The sequence below is a fragment of the Ranitomeya imitator genome, chromosome 6 (genome assembly GCF_032444005.1).
Source record: "Ranitomeya imitator isolate aRanImi1 chromosome 6, aRanImi1.pri, whole genome shotgun sequence".
Lineage (NCBI taxonomy): Eukaryota > Metazoa > Chordata > Amphibia > Anura > Dendrobatidae > Ranitomeya > Ranitomeya imitator.
The window spans coordinates 573,943,047-573,966,331 of record NC_091287.1 but is presented as its reverse complement, the minus strand read 5'-3'; the positions used below and the strand labels follow the sequence as shown (position 1 = coordinate 573,966,331).

At 51.7% G+C, this 23,285-nt stretch overlaps 1 protein-coding gene across 4 annotated transcripts in view; it reads left to right on the top strand.

Annotated features, from left to right (window-relative positions):
• The window catches only part of NRBP2 (nuclear receptor binding protein 2), a 226,668-nt gene extending 222,733 nt beyond the window's left edge, over positions 1–3,935 (top strand). For 2 of the 4 annotated variants that reach the window (XM_069732161.1, XM_069732164.1), the window contains exons 18-19: positions 1,284–1,339; positions 1,446–3,935. In XM_069732161.1, coding sequence (XP_069588262.1) covers positions 1,284–1,339; positions 1,446–1,514 — 125 coding nt within the window. In that variant the 3' untranslated portion in view covers positions 1,515–3,935. Of the gene's footprint in view, positions 1–1,156; positions 1,340–1,445 lie in introns of those variants that run through there. The other 2 variants (XR_011314155.1, XM_069732163.1) reach the window with 2 other exon arrangements.
• Positions 3,936–23,285: the final 19,350 nt, after the last annotated feature.

The following is a 23,285-nucleotide window of genomic DNA, read 5'->3' as shown; positions in this document are numbered from 1 at the left end:
CTGTAAGGTGGGTGATCCTCCTGTACGGTGGCTGCTCCTCCTGTACGGTGGGTGCTCCTCCTGAACGGTGGGTGCTCCTCCTGTACGGTGGGTGCTCCTCCTGTGTGGTGGGTGCTCCTCCTGTGTGGTGGGTGCTCCTCCTGTACGGTGGGTGCTCCTCCTGTACGGTGGCTGCTCCTCCTGTACGGTGGGTGCTCCTCCTGTACGGTGGGTGCTCCTCCTGTACGGTGGGTGCTCCTCCTGTGGGGTGGGTGCTCCTCCTGTACGGTGGCTGCTCCTCCTGTACGGTGGCTGCTCCTCCTGTACGGTGGCTGCTCCTCCTGTACGGTGGGTGCTCCTCCTGTGTGGCGGGTGCTCCTCCTGTACGGTGGGTGCTCCTCCTGTGGGGCGGGTGCTCCTCCTGTACGGTGGGTGCTCCTCCTGTACGGTGGGTGCTCCTCCTGTGCGGTGGGTGCTCCTCCTGTACGGTGGGTGCTCCTCCTGTACGGTGGGTGCTCCTCCTGTACGGTGGGTGCCTCTCCTGTATGGTGGGCGCTCGTCCTGTACGGTGGGTGCCTCTCCTGTATGGTGGGTGCTCCTCCTGTACGGTGGGTGCTCCTCCTGTACGGTGGGTGCTCCTCCTGTACGGTGGGCGCTCGTCCTGTACGGTGGGTGCCTCTCCTGTATGGTGGGCGCTCGTCCTGTACGGTGGGTGCCTCTCCTGTATGGTGGGTGCTCCTCCTGTACGGTGGGTGCTCCTCCTGTATGGTGGGTGCTCCTCCTGTACGGTGGGTGCTCCTCCTGTGCGGTGGGTGCTCCTCCTGTACGGTGGGTGCTCCTCCTGTACGGTGGGTGCTCCTCCTGTGTGGTGGGTGCTCCTCCTGTACGGTGGGTGCTCCTCCTGTACGGTGGGTGCTCCTCCTGTACGGTGGGTGCTCCTCCTGTACGGAGTGTGCTCCTCCTGTGCGGTGGGTGCTCCTCCTGTACGGTGGGTTCTCCTCCTGTGCGGTGGGTGCTCCTCCTGTGCGGTGGGTGCTCCTCCTGTACGGTGGGTGCTCCTCCTGTACGGTGGGTGCTCCTCCTGTACGGTGGGTGCTCCCATGAGCTGAGTTCTCGGTGATACCACTAGGGGGCCTATCCGTGGTTACATCCAGGTAACCGTCGGCTCATTCCATAGAGGCGACCTCTGAATCCTGAAATCCTCTGTGCTGCTGTGTGCCTGGCTTCATACTAGATGTTGGTTGGGACCGATGAGGAGTGCGGACCCCCGTGGTTTTGTCTTATGTCGGTTCTTCGTTCTGCAGATGAGAGTTCTCAGACGCTTGCGGCGGAGCTCGTGCACTACGGCTTCATCAGTGAGGTGAGTGCTGCGGGCATACGGGGCGTGCGCGGGGCGACCCATGATGGTGGGCACAGCCCCCGAACTCTCTAGTCTGGAAATCCTGCTACTCTTTTTTTTTGCGCAGGACGATTGTCAGAAAATGGCCACTTTCCTGGAGGACGCCCTGCAGAAGCATCGCCCCCCACTGAACTGACAACTGCAGGTTTCCACTCTGGGCAAGACTGAATGGCACAAGGTTGTGAGGTGGTGCAGCCGGAGGCTGAGGGGCTGCAGCGCTGAGGAGAACTGAAGCCCCCCGAGGAGACATTTGCTGCACTGTCCAACGCTTATTAACCGCACTGCATCGTAACCAAGAAATGAATGACGTCTGCACCTGATTACAAGGACTAACGAGCGGTCTGCGCCGGGTCCTCGGAGGACGGGCTCTGCGGTCCCAGAATGAGGCAACGTAACAGGCGTGACCACTGCTCCGCTCACAGTATAGTCACAGGGCCACCATTCTGTGCAGTCTACAGGACGGTACAATGGCCCACCAACGTTATGTAAGAGCAGCGAGGGTAGTGTATATAGCGTCACCAAACTGTGGTGTACAGCTGGACCGTAGGGCGAGAGGAGTGAGGCTGGCGGTGCATCAAAGGGCGAGAGGAGTGAGGCTGGCGGTGAATTATAGGGCGAGAGGAGTGAGGCTGGCGGTGAATCATAGGGCGAGAGGAGTGAGGCTGGTGGTGCATCATAGGGCGAGAGGAGTGAGGCTGGCGGTGCATCATAGGGCGAGAGGAGTGAGGCTGGCGGTGAATCATAGGGCGAGAGGAGTGAGGCTGGTGGTGCATGGTGGGGTGAGAGGAGTGAGGCTGGCGGTGCATCATAGGGCGAGAGGAGTGAGGCTGGCGGTGCAGCGTAGGGCGAGAGGAGTGAGGCTGGCGGTGCATCGTAGGGCGAGAGGAGTGAGGCTGGCGGTGCATCAAAGGGCGAGAGGAGTGAGGCTGGCGGTGAATCATAGGGCGAGAGGAGTGAGGCTGGCGGTGCAGCATAGGGTGAGGAGTGAGGCTGGCGGTGCAGCGTAGGGTGAGAGGAGTGAGGCTGGCGGTGAATCATAGGGCGAGAGGAGTGAGGCTGGCGGTGCAGCGTAGGGTGAGGAGTGAGGCTGGCGGTGCAGCGTAGGGTGAGAGGAGTGAGGCTGGCGGTGCAGCGTAGGGTTAGAAGAGTGAGGCTGGCGGTGCAGCATAAGGAGAGGAGTGAGGCTGGCGGTGCAGTGTCGGGAGAGAGGAGTGAGGCTGGCGGTGCAGCGTAGGGTTAGAAGAGTGAGGCTGGCGGTGCAGCATAAGGAGAGGAGTGAGGCTGGCAGTGCAGCGTCGGGTGAGAGGAGTGAGGCTGGCGGTGCAGCGTAGGGTTAGAAGAGTGAGGCTGGCGGTGCAGCATAAGGAGAGGAGTGAGGCTGGCGGTGCAGTGTCGGGAGAGAGGAGTGAGGCTGGCGGTGCAGCGTAGGGTTAGAGGAGTGAGGCTGGCGGTGCAGCGTAGGGTTAGAGGACAGGCTGGCGGTGCAGCATAAGGAGAGGAGTGAGGCTGGCGGTGCAGCGTAGGGTTAGAGGAGTGAGGCTGGCGGTGCAGCGTAGGGTTAGAGGACAGGCTGGCGGTGCATCGTAGGGCGAGAGGAGTGAGGCTGGCGGTGCAGCGTAGGGTTAGAGGAGTGAGGCTGGCGGTGCATCGTAGGGCGAGAGGAGTGAGGCTGGCGGTGCAGAGTAGGGTTAGAGGAGTGAGGCTGGCGGTGCAGCGTAGGGTTAGAGGACAGGCTGGCGGTGCATCGTAGGGCGAGAGGAGTGAGGCTGGCGGTGCATCGTAGGGCGAGAGGAGTGAGGCTGGCGGTGCATCGTAGGGCGAGAGGAGTGAGGCTGGCGGTGCAGCGTAGGGTTAGAGGAGTGAGGCTGGCGGTGTATCGTAGGGCGAGAGGAGTGAGGCTGGCGGTGCATCGTAGGGGTAGAGGAGTGAGGCTGGCGGTGCATCGTAGGGCGAGAGGAGTGAGGCTGGCGGTGCATCGTAGGGCGAGAGGAGTGAGGCTGGCGGTGCAGCGTAGGGGTAGAGGAGTGAGGCTGGCGGTGCATCGTAGGGCGAGAGGAGTGAGGCTGGCGGTGCATCGTAGGGCGAGAGGAGTGAGGCTGGTGGTGCAGCGTAGGGTTAGAGGAGTGAGGCTGGCGGTGCATCGTAGGGCGAGAGGAGTGAGGCTGGCGGTGCATCGTAGGGCGAGAGGAGTGAGGCTGGCGGTGCAGCGTAGGGTTAGAGGAGTGAGGCTGGCGGTGCAGCGTAGGGTTAGAGGAGTGAGGCTGGCGGTGCAGCGTAGGGTTAGAGGAGTGAGGCTGTCGGTGCATCGTAGGGCGAGAGGAGTGAGGCTGGCGGTGCAGCGTAGGGCGAGAGGAGTGAGGCTGGCGGTGCAGCACAGGACAAGAGGGACGAGGGTGAGGACAAAGTTGCAAAGTGAAGCAAGAGGAGTGTAGGGTTAAAGGACTGAGGGAGAGGCAAAAAGCGTTAGGTGGGGGGTGAGGGTTACAAACATGGCGTCCTGCGCCTCAGACTGCAGTGATGATGTTCCTTCCTGTGACATAATAAATCTCTATTCATCGCTCATCATTTCCATCTAGAGCCTCCTGAGGACGTTATTATTACGCTCACTTATATAGCGCCATCATATTCAGCAGTGCTGTACAGACACCATTATCACAGTCCCCATCGCAGCTCACAGTCCACATCCACCATCAGTCAGTGTGGGAGGAAACACGGGAAGAACAGAACAACTCCGGGCAGATGTCGTCCATGTTATCCGGCAGTTCTGCTGCAGGTGATCAGATGACAAATGGTGGAAGGAAATACCGTCCAATCACGGACCTTGTGCCCCCTACATACCACAAGTAAGGGGAGCACGATCGTATTGTCGGAAGATGCTGACCTATCGCCCCAGAGTATGTGATCAGTAACGTCCATTCTACTCCTGGTCCTGGCCTGCAGAAAGGATCTGATCGTGTATCTCTATATACAGAGAGCTCCCCCTAGTGGTGGATGCAGACAGGATCTTATCATGTATCTCTATACAGGGAGCTCCCCCTAGTGGTGACTGCAGACAGGATCTTATCATGTATCTCTGTATACAGGGAGCTCCCCCTAGTGGTGACTGCAGACAGGATCTTATCATGTATCTCTGTATACAGGGAGCTCCCCCTAGTGGTGACTGCAGACAGGATCTTATCATGTATCTCTGTATACAGGGAGCTCCCCCTAGTGGTGACTGCAGACAGGATCTTATCATGTATCTCTATATACAGGGAGCTCCCCCTAGTGGTGGCTGCAGACAGGATCTTATCATGTATCTCTGTATACAGGGAGCTCCCCCTAGTGGTGACTGCAGACAGGATCTTATCATGTATCTCTGTATACAGGGAGCTCCCCCTGGTGGTGGCTGCAGACAGAATCTTATCATGTATCTCTGTATACAGGGAGCTCCCCCTAGTGGTGGCTGCAGACAGGATCTTATCATGTTTCTCTATATACAGGGAGCTCCCCTAGTGGTGACTGCAGACAGGATCTTATCATGTATCTCTATACAGGGAGCTCCCCCTAGTGGTGGCTGCAGACAGGATCTTATCATGTATCTCTGTATACAGGGAGCTCCCCCTAGTGGTGGCTGCAGACAGGATCTTATCATGTATCTCTGTATACAGGGAGCTCCCCCTAGTGGTGACTGCAGACAGGATCTTATCATGTATCTCTGTATACAGGGAGCTCCCCCTGGTGGTGGCTGCAGACAGGATCTTATCATGTATCTCTGTATACAGGGAGCTCCCCCTAGTGGTGGCTGCAGACAGGATCTTATCATGTATCTCTGTATACAGGGAGCTCCCCCTAGTGGTGACTGCAGACAGGATCTTATCATGTATCTCTGTATACAGGGAGCTCCCCCTGGTGGTGGCTGCAGACAGGATCTTATCATGTATCTCTGTATACAGGGAGCTCCCCCTAGTGGTGACTGCAGACAGGATCTTATCATGTTTCTCTATATACAGGGAGCTCCCCCTAGTGGTGACTGCAGACAGGATCTTATCATGTATCTCTATATACAGGGAGCTCCCCCTAGTGGTGGCTGCAGACAGGATCTTATCATGTATCTCTGTATACAGGGAGCTCCCCCTAGTGGTGACTGCAGACAGGATCTTATCATGTTTCTCTATATACAGGGAGCTCCCCCTAGTGGTGACTGCAGACAGGATCTTATCATGTATCTCTATATACAGGGAGCTCCCCTAGTGGTGACTGCAGACAGGATCTTATCATGTATCTCTATACAGGGAGCTCCCCCTAGTGGTGGCTGCAGACAGGATGTTATCATGTATCTCTGTATACAGGGAGCTCCCCTAGTGGTGACTGCAGACAGGATCTTATCATGTATCTCTATACAGGGAGCTCCCCCTAGTGGTGACTGCAGACAGGATCTTATCATGTATCTCTGTATACAGGGAGCTCCCCCTAGTGGTGGCTGCAGACAGGATCTTATCATGTATCTCTGTATACAGGGAGCTCCCCCTAGTGGTGGCTGCAGACAGAATCTTATCATGTATCTCTGTATACAGGGAGCTCCCCCTAGTGGTGGCTGCAGACAGAATCTTATCATGTATCTCTGTATACAGGGAGCTCCTCCTAGTGGTGACTGCAGACAGGATCTTATCATGTATCTCTGTATACAGGGAGCTCCCCCTAGTGGTGGCTGCAGACAGGATCTTATCATGTATCTCTGTATACAGGGAGCTCCCCCTAGTGGTGACTGCAGACAGGATCTTATCATGTATCTCTGTATACAGGGAGCTCCCCCTAGTGGTGGCTGCAGACAGGATCTTATCATGTATCTCTGTATACAGGGAGCTCCCCCTAGTGGAGGCTGCAGACAGGATCTTATCATGTATCTCTGTATACAGGGAGCTCCCCCTAGTGGAGGCTGCAGACAGGATCTTATCATGTATCTCTGTATACAGGGAGCTCCCCCTAGTGGAGGCTGCAGACAGGATCTTATCATGTATCTCTGTATACAGGGAGCTCCCCCTAGTTGTGACTACAGACAGGATCTTATCGTCTATCTCTGTATACAGGGAGCTCCCCCTAGTGGTGGCTGCAGACAGAATCTTATCATGTATCTCTGTATACAGGGAGCTCCCCCTAGTGGTGGCTGCAGACAGAATCTTATCATGTATCTCTGTATACAGGGAGCTCCCCCTAGTGGTGGCTGCAGACAGGATCTTATCATGTATCTCTGTATACAGGGAGCTCCTCCTAGTGGTGACTGCAGACAGGATCTTATCATGTATCTCTGTATACAGGGAGCTCCCCCTAGTGGTGGCTGCAGACAGGATCTTATCATGTATCTCTGTATACAGGGAGCTCCCCCTAGTGGTGACTGCAGACAGGATCTTATCATGTATCTCTGTATACAGGGAGCTCCCCCTAGTGGTGGCTGCAGACAGGATCTTATCATGTATCTCTGTATACAGGGAGCTCCCCCTAGTGGAGGCTGCAGACAGGATCTTATCATGTATCTCTGTATACAGGGAGCTCCCCCTAGTGGAGGCTGCAGACAGGATCTTATCATGTATCTCTGTATACAGGGAGCTCCCCCTAGTGGTGACTGCAGACAGGATCTTATCGTCTATCTCTGTACACAGGGAGCTCCCCCTAATGGTGACTACAGACAGGATCTTATTGTGTATCTCTATATACAGGGAGCTCCCCCTAGTGGTGACTGCAGACAGGATCTTATCATGTATCTCTGTATACAGGGAGCTTCCCCTAGTGGTGGCTGCAGAAAGGATCTGATCGTGTATCTCTATATACAGGGAGCTCCCCCTAGTGGCAACTGCAGGCAGGATCTTATCATGTATCTCTGTACACAGGGAGCTCCCCCTAATGGTGACTACAGACAGGATCTTATTGTGTATCTCTATATACAGGGAGCTCCCCCTAGTGGTGACTGCAGACAGGATCTTATCATGTATCTCTATATACAGGGAGCTCCCCCTAGTGGTGGCTGCAGAAAGGATCTGATCGTGTATCTCTATATACAGGGAGCTCCCCCTAGTGGCGACTACAGACAGGATCTTATCATGTATCTCTGTATACAGGGAGCTTCCCCTAGTGGCGACTACAGACAGGATCTTATCATGTATCTCTGTATACAGGGAGCTTCCCCTAGTGGCGGCTGCAGACAGGATCTTATCATGTATCTCTGTATACAGGGAGCTTCCCCTAGTGGTGGCTGCAGACAGGATCTTATCATGCATCTCTGTATACAGGGAGCTCCCCCTAGTGGTGACTGCAGACAGGATCTTATCATGTATCTCTGTATACAGGGAGCTCCCCCTAGTGGTGGCTGCAGACAGGATCTTATCATGTATCTCTGTATACAGGGAGCTCCCCCTAGTGGTGGCTGCAGACAGGATCTTATCATGTATCTCTGTATACAGGGAGCTTCCCCTAGTGGTGGCTGCAGACAGGATCTTATCATGCATCTCTGTATACAGGGAGCTCCCCCTAGTGGTGACTGCAGACAGGATCTTATCATGTATCTCTGTATACAGGGAGCTCCCCCTAGTGGTGGCTACAGACAGGATCTTATCATGTATCTCTGTATACAGGGAGCTTCCCCTAGTGGTGGCTGCAGACAGGATCTTATCATTCATCTCTGTATACAGGGAGCTCCCCCTAGTGGTGACTGCAGACAGGATCTTATCATGTATCTCTGTATACAGGGAGCTCCCCCTAGTGGTGGCTACAGACAGGATCTTATCATGTATCTCTGTATACAGGGAGCTCCCCCTAGTGGTGGCTACAGACAGGATCTTATCATGTATCTCTGTATACAGGGAGCTCCTCCTAGTGGTGGCTGCAGACAGGATCTTATCATGTATATCTGTATACAGGGAGCTTCTCCTAGTGGTGGCTGCAGACAGAATCTTATCGTGTATCTCTGTATACAGGGAGCTCCCCCTAGTTGTGACTACAGACAGGATCTTATCGTGTATCTCTGTACACAGGGAGCTCCCCCTAGTGGTGACTGCAGACAGGATCTTATTGTGTATCTCTATATACAGGGAGCTCCCCCTAGTGGTGACTGCAGACAGAATCTTATCATGTATCTCTGTATACAGGGAGCTCCCCCTAGTTGTGACTACAGACAGGATCTTATCGTGTATCTCTGTACACAGGGAGCTCCCCCTAATGGTGACTACAGACAGGATCTTATCATGTATCTCTGTATACAGGGAGCTCCCCCTAGCGGTGACTGCAGACAGGATCTTATCGTGTATCTCTGTATACAAGGAGCTCCCCCTAGTGGTGGCTGCAGACAGGATCTTATCATGTATCTCTGTATACAGAGAGCTCCCCCTGGTGGTGGCTGCAGACAGGATCTTATTGTGTATCTCTATATACAGGGAGCTCCCCCTAGTGGTGACTGCAGACAGGATCTTATCATATATCTCTGTATACAGGGAGCTCCCCCTAGTGGTGGCTGCAGACAGGATCTTATCATGTATCTCTGTATACAGGGAGCTCCCCCTAGTTGTGACTACAGACAGGATCTTATCGTGTATCTCTGTACACAGGGAGCTCCCCCTAATGGTGACTACAGACAGGATCTTATTGTGTATCTCTGTATACAGGGAGCTCCCCCTAGTGGTGACTGCAGACAGGATCTTATCATGTATCTCTGTATACAGGGAGCTCCCCCTAGTGGTGACTGCAGACAGGATCTTATCATGTATCTCTGTATACAGGGAGCTCCTCCTAGTGGTGACTACAGACAGGATCTTATCATGTATCTCTGTATACAGGGATAAAGGAAGCTTTCCTGTCATGGCTCACATCGTGCTGCCAAAACTATGTCATGGATCCCAGCAGTATGTCAGGGATACCAGGGAGGATATCCTTATCGTCTCCACTACTCACACCAATTTGTCATGAACTGGGGTTGTTTGGTTGCCCCTTGTTCCTTCAGAAGGGGATTTATCTATATCCCACTTTCCAGTTCCGGCTTGGAACTTGCAGCTCTCTGGCGCCCTCCTTACCTTCAGGTCAGATTAGGTACTGCACCTAGGGTAATTAGTTGTCAGAAAGGCTGCCTGTTATCTACTGGCTATTGGGCACACTGCAGCGAGGCGATATAACTACTCCCACACAGGCGAGAACAAATTATCAACGCCGCCGTCGCTGCAAAGGTAGCACATAACAAAGTATGCTGCCACCAGCTCCGATTAACGGTTCCGGAGCCAACCCAAATCAGTAGCGCAATTCACTTCAGAGGATGCACAGTCGTATAGAGCAGAAGAGACAAGCTAGCAACTAAATATTTTACCATCCATGAAAAATTAGGCAGTGTTTACAAACTATAAAACAATATTAGAAAGGAGACAATTCGTATATTCATTTCAGATTACAAAATAAAATAGGATTAACGTTGAAAAGAGCACACTTACAGGTTATGTCATGGTATCATCTTGGCTGGCCTGTGGCTTAGGAGGATGAATACATCCAGATGCATGGAACAGCTTTGCCAAGCTGGTGTTAGATTGCTTCCCGGGCCAAGACTGACTCGCTACTCAGCATGCGTAAAAGATATGCCCTCTGTCGTGACATCACTAAGTGGGCTGAGTAATAATATGCACTGATCTGCTAGTTATTTACGTTTTCCAAAGTCTCAGACAAAGGAATTCCTAAGTGAGAGGAGAGGGACAATGAGTGGCTTTACAGGATTAGTTGTCTGCAGTTTAAAGCCACACCCTGCTCACACACTAGTTTCAAATTATTCAGTGTCCCTGCTCTAGGCTTAGCCTTTGCATGGAGGAATGCAGAGGGGGGATAAAGGGGGTCGCAGCTGCATTGTGTTTGTGTAGAAAGCCATGTCCTTTTGAAACTAAACTCACAATAGGACATTTTTTTGCATTATCGTGACACCTCCCCCTCTTGGACTGCGCTATGGAGACAGGACCTCTCGGTACTCCTCCATGCGCACCTCAGCAGGTTCACCCTGGCAGGACAACCCATCTGCATTGCCATACTCTGCCCACTTTTTGCTTGATGGTAAAGTTTTATTGCTGGAGAGCAAGGCTCCAGCCTAGCAGCCTTCCATTGGTTCCACACATGGCTTGTAGCCAGCACAGAGGGTGGTGGTCTGTCACCACAGTGAAGGTGCGCCCGTACAGGTAGGGCTGCAACCGTTGCAGGGCCCAGACTATGGCCAGGTACTCCTCAAAAGTGGAATAGGCCACCTCCTTCAGCAGAAGCTTCCGGCTCAGGTACAACACGGGGTGCTCGTGGTTCCCCGAGTCGACCTGGCTGAGCACAACACCGAGGCCCAACTCGCTGGCATCGGACTGCACCAAGAATGGTTGACTGCTGTCGACTGCTTTCAACACAGGAGCGTTGCACAGGGCTGTTTTCAACGACTGGAAGTCCCCCTCACAGCCGTCATTCCAGTTGACTATGTGGGGTAGCTTCTTCCTGGTGAGGTCCAGCAAGGGTTTTGCCAGGCTACTCTACTTCTGTACGAAGCGCCTATATTACCCTGCAGTGCCCAGGAAGGAATTCACCTGTTTCTTGGTCCTGGGGGTGGGCCAAGACGCGATCGCGTCAACTTTCCCAGGCTCTGGCGTTATGGACTTCTCACCTACCCGGTGCCCCAGGTACTAGACCTCTCATGCCCACCTGGCATGTTGCCAGTGTGATGGTCAGACAGGCTCGGTGAATTTGCCTGAGCACCTCCTGGAGATGCTGCAGGTGTTCATCCCAGGAGGAACTGAAGATGGCAAAGTAATCCAGGTATGCCACCGCGTACTTCTCCAGTCCCTGAAGCAGGTGGTTGACTGTTGTGAATTCTGCTCTTGGGTTCCCTCCAGTGGTTGTTGGTGGGAATGCAGTTGTCTCTGACTCGCAGTCCTGGCCAGGTGTATCGGATAATTACTATTCTGACTGGGATATATAGGTGTGCAGGATCCTTTAGCCCTTTCCAGTTGTCAATGTTTCTTTGGAAGTATTGGATCTCTGCCTGGCCTCTCCTGCTTATCTGCCACTTCAGCAAAGATAAGTGTTTGTTTCTTTTCCTGTGGCACACATGCAGTGGACTTATTTTCAGAACTGTTCGTTTGTTTGTCTTTTGTCCAGATTAGACTGTGTCTGTGTTTTCTCAGTCTGGTTGGTTTCACTGGAGTTGCAGATATACGCTCCTACATCTTTAGTTAGATGTAGGACTTTTTTGTATATTCTGCTGTGGATTTTTTTAAGGGTTTTATACTGACCGCACAGAACTCTGTCCTATCCTGTCCTATCCAGCTACAGTGGCCTCCTGTGCTAAATCCTGATTTTTCTGCCTGTGTATGTTTTTTCCTCTCCAACTCACCGCCAATATTTGTGGGGGGCTGTCTATCCTTTGGGGATTTTCTCTGAGGCAAGACAGTATTCCGATTTCCATCTTTAGGGGTATTTAGTCCTCCGGCTGTGACGAGGTGTCTAGGTGTGTTAGGTACACTCCACGCCTACTTCTAGTTGCGGTGTTAAGTGTTGTGAATTCGGTTGTCGGGCTCCCTCCTGTGGTCATGAATGGTACTTCAGCTGGTTCTGTCCATGGACTTCCTCTGGTGGGTGTTTCTGAGTTTCACAGGTGACGAGGTTAATTCGTTATCTGCTGCTCTATTTAACTCCACTTAGATCTTTGCTCCATGCCACCTGTCAATGTTCCAGTATTGGTCTAGTTCACTCCTGGATCGTTCTTGTGACCTGTCTTCCCATCAGAAGCTAAGTTCCAGCTTGTATTTCTTGGGTTTGCTATTTTTCTGTCCAGCTTGCTATTTAATTTGTTGTCTTGCTTGCTGGAAGCTCTGGGACGCAGAGGGAGCGCCTCCGCACCGTGAGTCGGTGCGGAGGGTCTTTTTGCGCCCTCTGCGTGGTCTTTTTGTAGGTTTTTGTGCTGACCGCAAAGTAACCTTTCCTATCGGTCTGTTCAGTAAGTCAGGCCTCACTTTGCTAAATCTATTTCATCTCTGTGTTTGTATTTTCATCTTTACTCACAGTCATTATATGTGGGGGGCTGCCTTTTCCTTTGGGGAATTTCTCTGAGGCAAGGTAGGCTTTATTTTTCTATCTTCAGGGCTAGCTAGTTTCTTAGGCTGTGCCGAGTTGCATAGGGAGCGTTAGGCGCAATCCACGGCTATTTCTAGTGTGTTTGATAGGTTTAGGGATTGCGGTCAGCAGAGTTCCCACGTCCCAGAGCTCGTCCTTATTATCAGTAACTATCAGGTCATTCCGTGTGCTCTTAACCACCAGGTCCATTATTGTCCTGACCACCAGGTCATAACAGTACAGGTGGCCCAAAGTACTAATGCATCTCAATAGAGGGATAAGAGAAGTTCTGAGACCATTTTTTTTTCTTTGCAGTGTGTTTTGTCTCTATTTTCCCCTTTACCTCTGGGTGGTTCAGGACACTGGTGTAAACATGGACATTCAAGGTCTGTCCTCTTGGATAGATAATCTCACTACAAGGATACAAAACATTCAAGATTTTGTGGTTCAGAATCCGATGTCAGAGCCTAGGATTCCAATTCCTGATTTATTTTTTGGTGATAGATCTAAGTTCTTGAATTAAAAATAATTGTAAATTGTTTCTTGCCTTGAAACCTCGCTCCTCAGGTGACCCTGTTCAACAAGTAAAGATCATTATTTCTTTGTTACGTGGTGACCCTCAACACTGGGCATTTTCCCTTGCGCCAGGAGATCCGGCATTGCGTGATGTTGATGCGTTTTTCCTGGCACTTGGATTGCTTTATGACGAACCTAATTCAGTGGATCAGGCAGAGAAAATCTTGCTGGCTCTGTGTCAGGGTCAGGATGAAGCGGAGATATATTGTCAGAAGTTTAGAAAGTGGTCTGTGCTCACTCAGTGGAATGAATGTGCCCTGGCAGCAATCTTCAGAAAGGGTCTCTCTGAAGCCCTTAAGGATGTCATGGTGGGGTTTCCCATGCCTGCTGGTCTGAATGAGTCTATGTCCTTGGCCATTCAGATCGATCGACGCTTGCGTGAGCGTAAAGCTGTGCACCATTTGGCGGTACTATCTGAGCATAGGCCTGAGCCTATGCAATGTGATAGGACTTTGACCAGAGCTGTAGGGCAAGAACACAGACGTCGGAATGGGCTGTGTTTTTACTGTGGTGATTCCACTCATGCTATCTCCGATTGTCCTAAGCGCACTAAGCGGTTCGCTAGGTCTGCCACCATTGGTACGGTACAGTCTAAATTTCTATTGTCTGTTACTCTGATTTGCTCTTTGTCATCCTATTCTGTTATGGCATTTGTGGATTCAGGCGCTGCCCTGAATTTGATGGACTTGGAGTTTGCTAGGCGCTGTGGGTTTTTCTTGGAGCCCTTGCAGTATCCTATTCCATTGAGAGGAATTGATGCTACGCCTTTGGCCAAGAATAAGCCTCAGTACTGGACCCAATTGACCATGTGCATGGCTCCTGCACATCAGGAGGATATCCGCTTTCTGGTGTTGCATAATCTGCATGATGTAGTCGTTTTGGGGTTGCCAAGGCTACAGGTTCATAATCCATTATTGGACTGGAAATCTATGTCTGTGTCCAGCTGGGGTTGCCAGGGGGTACATGGTGATGTTCCATTTTTGTCTATTTCGTCTTCCACTCCTTCTGAAGTTCCAGAGTTTTTGTTGGATTATCGGGATGTATTTGATGAGCCCAAAGCCAGTGCCCTACCTCCTCATAGGGATTACGATTGTGCAATTAATTTGATTCCTGGTAGTTTGTTTCCTAAGGGCCGATTGTTCAATTTATCTGTGCCAGAACACGCCGCTATGCGGAGTTATATAAAGGAATCCTTGGAGAAAGGCCATATTCGCCCGTCGTCATCACCGTTAGGAGCAGGGTTCTTTTTTGTGGCCAAGAAGGATGGTTCTTTGAGACCTTGTATTGATTACCGCCTTCTTAATAAAATTACAGTCAAATTTCAGTATCCTTTGCCGTTGCTGTCTGATTTGTTTGCTCGTATTAAAGGGGCTAGTTGGTTCACCAAGATAGATCTTCGAGGGGCGTATAATCTTGTGCGTATTAAACAAGGTGATTAATGGAAAACAGCATTTAATATGCCCGAGGGCCATTTTGAGTACCTGGTTATGCCATTCGGGCTTTCCAATGCTCCATCAGTATTTCAGTCCTTTATGCATGACATCTTCCGAGAGTACCTGGATAAATTCCTGATTGTGTATTTGGAAACATATCTGAGATGCTTTGTTTCTGCTGATCAGGATGATTGGGTGTCCTTTTTGCCTTTGGCTGAGTTGGCCCTTAATAATCGGGCCAGCTCGGCTACTTTGGTTTCGCCGTTTTTCTGCAATTCTGGTTTCCATCCTCGTTTCTCTTCAGGGCAGGTTGAGTCTTCAGACTGTCCTGGTGTGGATACTGTGGTGGATAGGTTGCAGCAGATTTGGACTCATGTGGTGGACAATTTGACATTGTCCCAGGAGAAGGCTCAACGTTTCGCTAACCGCCGGCGCTGTGTGGGTCCCCGACTTCGTGTTGGGGATTTGGTTTGGTTGTCGTCTCGTTATGTTCCTATGAAGGTTTCCTCTCCTAAGTTTAAGCCTCGTTTCATTGGTCCGTATAAGATTTCTGAGGTTATCAATCCTGTGTCATTTCGTTTGGCCCTTCCTGCTTCTTTTGCCATCCATAATGTGTTCCATAGGTCGTTATTGCGGAGATACGTGGCGCCTGTGGTTCCATCCGTTGATCCTCCTGCCCCGGTGTTAGTTGAGGGGGAGTTGGAGTATGTGGTGGAGAAGATTTTGGATTCTCGTGTTTCGAGACGGAAACTCCAGTACCTGGTCAAGTGGAAGGGTTATGGTCAGGAAGATAATTCCTGGGTCTTTGCCTCTGATGTTCATGCTGCCGATCTGGTTCGTGCCTTTCATTTGGCTCATCCTGGTCGGCCTGGGGGCTCTGGTGAGAGTTCGGTGACCCCTCCTCAAGGGGGGGGTACTGTTGTGAATTCGGTTGTCGGGCTCCCTCCTGTGGTCATGAATGGTACTTCGGCTGGTTCTGTCCATGGACTTCCTCTGGTGGGTGTTTCTGAGTTTCACAGGTGACGAGGTTAATTCGTTAGCTGCTGCTCTATTTAACTCCATTTAGATCTTTGCTCCATGCCACCTGTCAATGTTCCAGTATTGGTCTAGTTCACTCCTGGATCGTTCTTCTGACCTGTCTTCCCATCAGAAGCTAAGTTCCAGCTTGTATTTCTTGGGTTTGCTATTTTTCTGTCCAGCTTGCTATTTAATTTGTTGTCTTGCTTGCTGGAAGCTCTGGGACGCAGAGGGAGCGCCTCCGCACCGTGAGTCGGTGCGGAGGGTCTTTTTGCGCCCTCTGCGTGGTCTTTTTGTAGGTTTTTGTGCTGACCGCAAAGTAACCTTTCCTATCCTCGGTCTGTTCAGTAAGTCAGGCCTCACTTTGCTAAATCTATTTCATCTCTGTGTTTGTATTTTCATCTTTACTCACAGTCATTATATGTGGGGGGCTGCCTTTTCCTTTGGGGAATTTCTCTGAGGCAAGGTAGGCTTTATTTTTCTATCTTCAGGGCTAGCTAGTTTCTTAGGCTGTGCCGAGTTGCATAGGGAGCGTTAGGCGCAATCCACGGCTATTTCTAGTGTGTTTGATAGGTTTAGGGATTGCGGTCAGCAGAGTTCCCACGTCCCAGAGCTCGTCCTTATTATCAGTAACTATCAGGTCATTCCGTGTGCTCTTAACCACCAGGTCCATTATTGTCCTGACCACCAGGTCATAACAGTTAAGTTCAGGTTTGCGGTCAGTATAGTGGCCACTTTCTCCAGTGAAAGTTCTCATGCAGCTCCAAGGTCACCGGATCATAACAGTTGACCATCCACTGCAAAGTGGCAGGGGCATTCTTCATGCCGAAGGGCATGACCGTGGACTTGTACAGTCCGAAGGGTGTGTTATGATTAGGTAATTCAGTACCACAATGGGCATAGAAGTCAGAGCACATACAGTGACCTGACAATAACCCAAAAACATAGAACGAGCTCTGAGATGTGGGAACTCTGCTGACCGCAATCCCTAATCCTCTCCAACCACACTAGAGGCAGCCGTGGATTTCGCCTAACGCTCCCTATGCAACTCGGCACAGCCTGAGAAACTAGCTAGCCTGAAGATAGAAAATAAGCCCACCTTGCCTCAGAGAAATACCCCAAAGGAAAAGGCAGCCCCCACATATAATGACTGTGAGTTAAGATGAAAAGACAAACGTAGAGATGAAATAGATTTAGCAAAGTGAGGCCCGACTTTCTGAACAGAGCGAGGATAGGAAAGGTAACTTTGCGGTCAACACAAAACCCTACAAACAACCACGCAAAGGGGGCAAAAAGACCCTCCGTACCAACTAACGGCACGGAGGTACACCCTCTGCGTCCCAGAGCTTCCAGCAAGCAAGAAAAACCAAATACGCAAGCTGGACAGAAAAAACAGCAAACAAAAATAACACAAGAGCAACTTAGCTATGCAGAGCAGCAGGCCAAAGGAACGATCCAGGAGGAAGCAAGTCCAATACTAGAACATTGACTGGAGGCCAGGATCAAAGCACCAGGTGGAGTTAAATAGAGCAGCACCTAACGACTTCACCACATCACCTGAGGAAGGAAACTCAGAAGCCGCAGTACCACTCTCCTCCACCAACGGAAGCTCATAGAGAGAATCAGCCGAAGTACCACTTGTGACCACAGGAGGGAGCTCTGCCACAGAATTCACAACAGGGGTGATAAAGGCAGACTTCTCCTGTGCTTCGGGGCTCAGGGGAATCTGCCAGTATCCTCGACTCAGATCCATAATGGTCAGATATTTTGCGCCAGCTAGCCGCTCAAGCAGCTCCTCAATGCGCGGCATTGGGTGCGCGTCAGAGGCTGTTACGGTGTTGAGCCCCCTGTAGTCCACGCAGAATCGGGTGGTCTGGTCCTTCTTTGGTACGAGAACTACAGGTGAGGCCCACGCGCTCTTTGACCGTCGAATCACCCCCAGCTGTAACCTCTCATAGATCTCCTGGCGGATAACCTGCTGCACCTAGTCAGAGATCCGATAGGGTGTTAGCCGTAGTGGGGCATGATTCCCGATGTCCACCTTGTGGACTGCTAACATAGTCCTTCCAGGTCGGTTGGAGAACACGACCCGGAAGGGTTCCAGCTTGGTCTGCGACTGCTGGGGTTCGGTTAACGAGGCGCTTTCCTCCACGTCCTCAATGCACTCACCGGCCTTGGCTTGGGCCAGCATGTCCACAAGGGGGTCTTCCTCCCCGTCTTCAGGCAGGCTGCAGACTGGTAGGACGTAAAGTTCACATTCGTGATGAGCCTTCATTATGTTGACGTGAAAGGCCTTTCGCCTACCCTGAGCGTGGTCAAACGTGAACACGTAGGTGACTGGGTTGGTGGAAGACGTATGGGCCTTCCCAGGCTGCCTGAAGCTTATCCTTTGGTACAGGGACCAGCACCCACACTTTTTGGCCCACCTGGTAGGTCCGCTCTCAGGCGTTCTGGTCATACTAGTGCGTCTAATCAGCCTGAGCCTTCGTCATGTTGTCATGCACCAACTGCGTCAAGGTCTGCATTTTGTCATGGAAGCGCATGACATACTCCACTATGGACACTTCAGAAGGGTTTGGCTCCTCTTCCCAGGATTCCCTTACCAACCCAAGGGGTCCCCGGACTCGCCTGCTGTACAGGAGCTCAAAAGGGGAGAACCCCGTCGAGGCCTGCAGAACCTCTCGGTAAGCGAACAGCAGTTGTGGGAGGTACTGCTCCCAGTCGCTTCCTTGGTTCTCAACCAGCATGCGTAGCATCTGTTTGAGGGTACCGTTCAAGCGCTCACACAAGCCATTGGTCTGTGGGTGATACGTACTCGATACGAGACACTTCACCTGCATTCTGTTACAGAGAGCCTCCATTAGGTGAGACATGAATTTTTATTATTATTATTAATTTATATAGCACCATTAATTCCATGGTGCTGTACATGAGAAAGGGGTTACATACAGGGTTATAGATATCGATTACAGTTAGCAGGTTTATATTGACATACTGGTTCAGAGGGGAGAGGACCCTGTCCTTGCGGACTTACGTTCTATGGGATAGTGGGGAAGAGACAGAAGGTAGGGGCGAGGTGGCGGCTCTGGCGATGGGGAGGCGGCAGAATGGTTATTGCAGGCTGTAGGCTTTCTTGAAGAGATGGGTTTTCAGGTTCCGTCTGAAGGAGCCAAGGGTGGTGGATAGTCAGACGTGTTGAGGCATGGAATTCCAGAGGATGGGGGATATTCGGGAGAAATCTTGGAGGCGGTTGTGTGAGGAACGAATAAGTGTGGAGGAGAGTAGGAGGTCTTGGGAGGATCGGAGATTACGTGAGGGAAGATATGGGGAGATTAGTTCAGAGATATAGGGAGGGGACAAGTTGTGGATGGCTTTGTAGATCAGTGTTAGTAGTTTGAACTGGATTCTTTGGGGAATTGGGAGCCAGTGGAGGGATTTGCAGTGGGGAGAAGCAGGGGAGTAGCGAGGAGAGAGGTGGATAAGCCGGGCAGCAGAGTTGAGGACAGACTGGAGTGGTGCAAGAGAGTTAGCAGGGAGGCCACAGAGGAGGGTGTTGCAGTCATCGAGGCAAGAGATGATGAGGGCATGCACAACAGTTTTGGTAGATTGCGGGATGAGGAAGGAACGGATTCTGGCAATATTTTTGAGTTGGAGACGACAGGAGGTGGCAAGAGTTTGGACGTGCGGTTTGAAGGACAGGGCAAAGTCGAGAGTTACCCCGAGGCAGCGGATTTCAGGTGCGGGAGAGAGCGTGATGCCGTTAACCATAATAGATAGATCAGGTAGGGGGGATACGTGAGATGGGGGAAAGATGATGAGTTCGGTTTTGTCTACATTGAGTGTTAGGATGCGAGAGGTGAAGAAGGAGGATGTGGCTGACAGACACTCTGGGATTCTGGACAGCAGAGAGGTGACATCTGAGCCAGAGAGGTAGATCTGAGTGTTGTCTGCATACAGGTGGTACTGGAAGCCATGGGACTTTATGAATTGTCCTAGGCCAAGAGTATAGATGGAAAAAAGTAGGGGCCCTAGGACAGAGCCTTGAGGAACTCCAACAGAGAGAGGGCGGGATGAGGAGGTGGTGTGGGAGTGGGAAACACCTAATGTGCGGTCGGAAAGGTATGAGGCAATCCAGGATAGGGCGAGGCCTTTGATGCCAAGGGATGAAAGAATCTGTAGCAGTAGGCAGTGATCGACTGTGTCGAAAGCAGAGGACAGGTCAAGAAGGAGGAGGATGGAGAACTGTCTGTTAGCTTTGGCTGTAAGTCATTAGTAAGTTTGGTCAGGGCAGTTTCGGTGGAGTGGTGGGGGTGGAAGCCAGATTGGAGGTTGTCAAGGAGAGAGATGAGAGGTGGGAGGAAATTTGAGCATGGACATGCTGCTCAAGGAGTTTTGAAGCAAACGGGAGCAGTGATATGGGGCGGTAGCTGGGCATAGCAGTTGGGTCAAGGTTAGTTTTTTTGAGGATGGGTGTGATGGTGGCATGTTTGAAGGCCGAGGGGAAGGTACCAGAAGATAGCAATAGGTTGAAGAGATGGGTTAGGTCTGGAATGAGTATGTTAGTGACGTTGGGGAGCAGGTGGGAGGGCATGGGGTCAAGTGCACAGGTGGTGAGATGCGATTTGGAGAAGAGGCAAGTAAGCTCCCCTTCAGTGATGTTGGAGAGGGAGGTTATTAGGGAAGGGCAGAGGTCTGGTATATGGAGTGGTTGGGGTGGTGGAACTGTAAAGGTTTGCCTTGTTTGGTCGATCTTGTTTTTGAAGTAGGTGGCAAAGTCCTCGGAGGAGATGAGGGGAGTTGGAGGTGGCAGTGGTGGGCAGAGGAGGGAGGTAAATGTGCTGAATAGTTGTTTTGGGTTGTAGGATAGTGAAGATACAAGGTTAGTGAAATAGGTCTGTTTAGCGGAGGTGAGGGCTAATTTGAAGTCAAATGTAGCTTGTTTGAAAGCAGTGAAGTCGTCTGGCAGGCGTGTTTTCTTCCAACGCCGCTCCGCAATCCCTTGATCGGTAAGCATCTCCCTGGGAAATCCTACACATGAAAAGATAGCCAACAGGGCATCCGCCACCTTATCTGCCCTAGTTGACGACAGAGCTACTGCCTCTGGGTACCGGGTAGCGTAGTCTACCACAGTAAGGATGTATTGCTTTCCAGAGCTGCTGGGGACGGCCAGCGGGCCCACAATGTCCACCGCGATCCTCTGGAAAGGCTCCTCTATCACTGGCAAAGGGATCAGGGGAGCCTTAAGAGCAGCCCCCGCCTTCCCCACTCTTTGGCAGGTGATACAGGAGCGGCAGTAGTTTGTCACATCTGTCCCCATCTTAGGCCAATAGAATGGCAGGCACGGTACCGCATAGGGAATGTGCCTCGGACTGGGGAGACCCTTATGGAAAAAGCTAATAGAAAACACCGTGCAGAGCCTATTCCCCCCTCACACAACTCCCCCAGGTGATGCATTAATTGGGACGCCCAGCGGAGCAACAGGAAGAGAGAGGAAGGGGCGTCCGGCCACACACACAAGGGTTAAATCCAGGTGCCGGGGTCAGTTCCTTTCTCTTTCTCCCCGGCGGACCCTCTGGAAGCAATTGTCCCGGATATCCTGACTACCATGTCTGACCCTATGATCGAGGCCCTACAGCAGAGAGCTGCACAGGAAGGTGAGCAATGAAAAAACAAAAAAGAAAAAGATATGCACACAGTGGGATCAACCATATGTAATAAATGTTATTATAACATGTCACTACACATCGAGGCAAAAGAGGAGACAAACATTTAAAAGCATTTAAAAACTAGACGGACCAACCCACAATAACAGGGATCCATGTAACAGTACACAAAATATGTGCAAACAGAGGACATCAAATCCAGCAGCAGATTAATGCAATAATAGTGCACAAACTTAATACCCTGTGCTGCCAGCTGAACAGGTCCCCAATATCCCGCATCCTAAATGTGACCGCCACTCCCTAATCAAACAGCAGGCATGAAATCAATGTACATAGCTGTCCTAAAGGAATAAATCAGGAGCTAAACCATGCAAATAAATGGCATAGCCTGCCTGCACCCTTCCACACTACACATTACCGAATACAAGGCAAAGTCCTAGCCACTGAGGAGCCGTGCACCGTTGGAAAAAGTTAGTGGATATGCCCTCAGGAGGGGCACAAAAGAACGTGTGCCCCTAAGTACAGCTGGGGTGTGCAGAGAGTAAAGCCGAGACAAAGGAGGTCCAAGAGGGATGGAGGCCCCACGTGCATCGACGCTACTGGAGCGTCTTCGTCAGCGGAAGGTAGTGGAGATAGTCTCCCAAACATGCCCCTTAAGTGTAAGGCATAATTAAACTAAGATTAACGTCACCTGTGAGGCTTAAAATTTATTACATATGGTTGATCCCACTGTGTGCATATCTTTTTCTTTTTTGTTTTTTTCTGGTATTCTATATATGCACGTGGCTGATCCCTTCTTCCATATTGTATGCGGTGCCCGCCTTCTCTTGTTTTTGTAATGGAAGGTGAGCAATGGTTGTGATCCCTTATTTCTGACCTAGGTGCTCACCTTCCTGTGCCCTCTCCTTACCCCCTAGCCTCCCCTCAGGCCTCCCCGTCATCCCCCAGGGCTCCGTCCTCGCATACACTCTCACCTAGGGCCCCGTCCTCTTTTACTGCCCCCGGGCTGCCAATCCCCCCTCCCCTGCCCGCGGGCTCACCTCCGTCCACTGCAGATGCTGGGGACAATTCATCCATACCTGGTCCACTGGGGCTCCCATTTTCAGCCACCGGCGCTCCTATCGAAGGTGGCGCAGCTGCACCGCTGGGTAGACAGTCGGGGCGTTCCTCCCGAGCGCCTATGCGTCGGCGGGGAGCCGGCGCTTCCATGTCACCGTACTCCTTCCTCTGCCCCACGCACGGCCCCGGGGGGCACGGCAGGCATCGCGACGTCTTCACTGGTCCCCGCTGCCATCCACAAGCTGCCCGTTCATCACGCCCGCCGATGCCAGGCGCCATACTCTGCGTGAGTGCGGGCCCCGGTCGCTTCCGGTCCCTATTTTGCAGACCGGGGCCCGGCGCGTGTGGAGGAAGCGCCGCCCACTCCCACAGTGTAAGTGCAGCGCCCCAGGGTCCTGGTCATTGCAGTAATATCGTTTCCCTCTAGGGGGAGCGATGTTACGTCTGAAGGCAATAAAGGAGATCACTTTACCAGGTATCACAAACCATACAACACACTTCACACTCCAGTCCACCAAAGGGAGCTAAGCTCCTATTTATTAGGGCACTCCTCACAATTAGGTAAAACTGGTGGTCTGGATAGGAAGTTAGTCAGAAGCTGACTCGGCTTCACCCAGGCAGTCCCTGCCAGGCAGACAGAGGGAAAGGAGGAACACCTAGCAGTTGCCGACAGGGTGGCCCCTGATAAGGGTGGGATCCTCTCAGTGGCCTAGACAGAAGGACACGGAGCTGCGTCTGCCTACCAATGTGGCAGCATCCTAAGGAAGGACACGAAAGAGAATTGTATTGTAGAGGGTGAGAAACTAAGTCATAGCAAAAGGAGAGGAAACCAAAAGGAGTTCTGCCTTGCACAGGCTGCCTGAGGCGAAGGATCCGGTAGTCGGAAAACCGAGGGAGCAATCATCTCTATGCCTTGCTCCAGAGACCTACAGGACAGCTAATTGCACATTACTGATCCGCACCTATACCCAGGAGGCACGGTGGCAACTTGTGGGGGCTGGGGCGTGCTAGAGTCCCTGTAAAAAGCCCCAGGCCACCAGTCATACGGGTTTGTTCCTATCCATCTGGGGGACA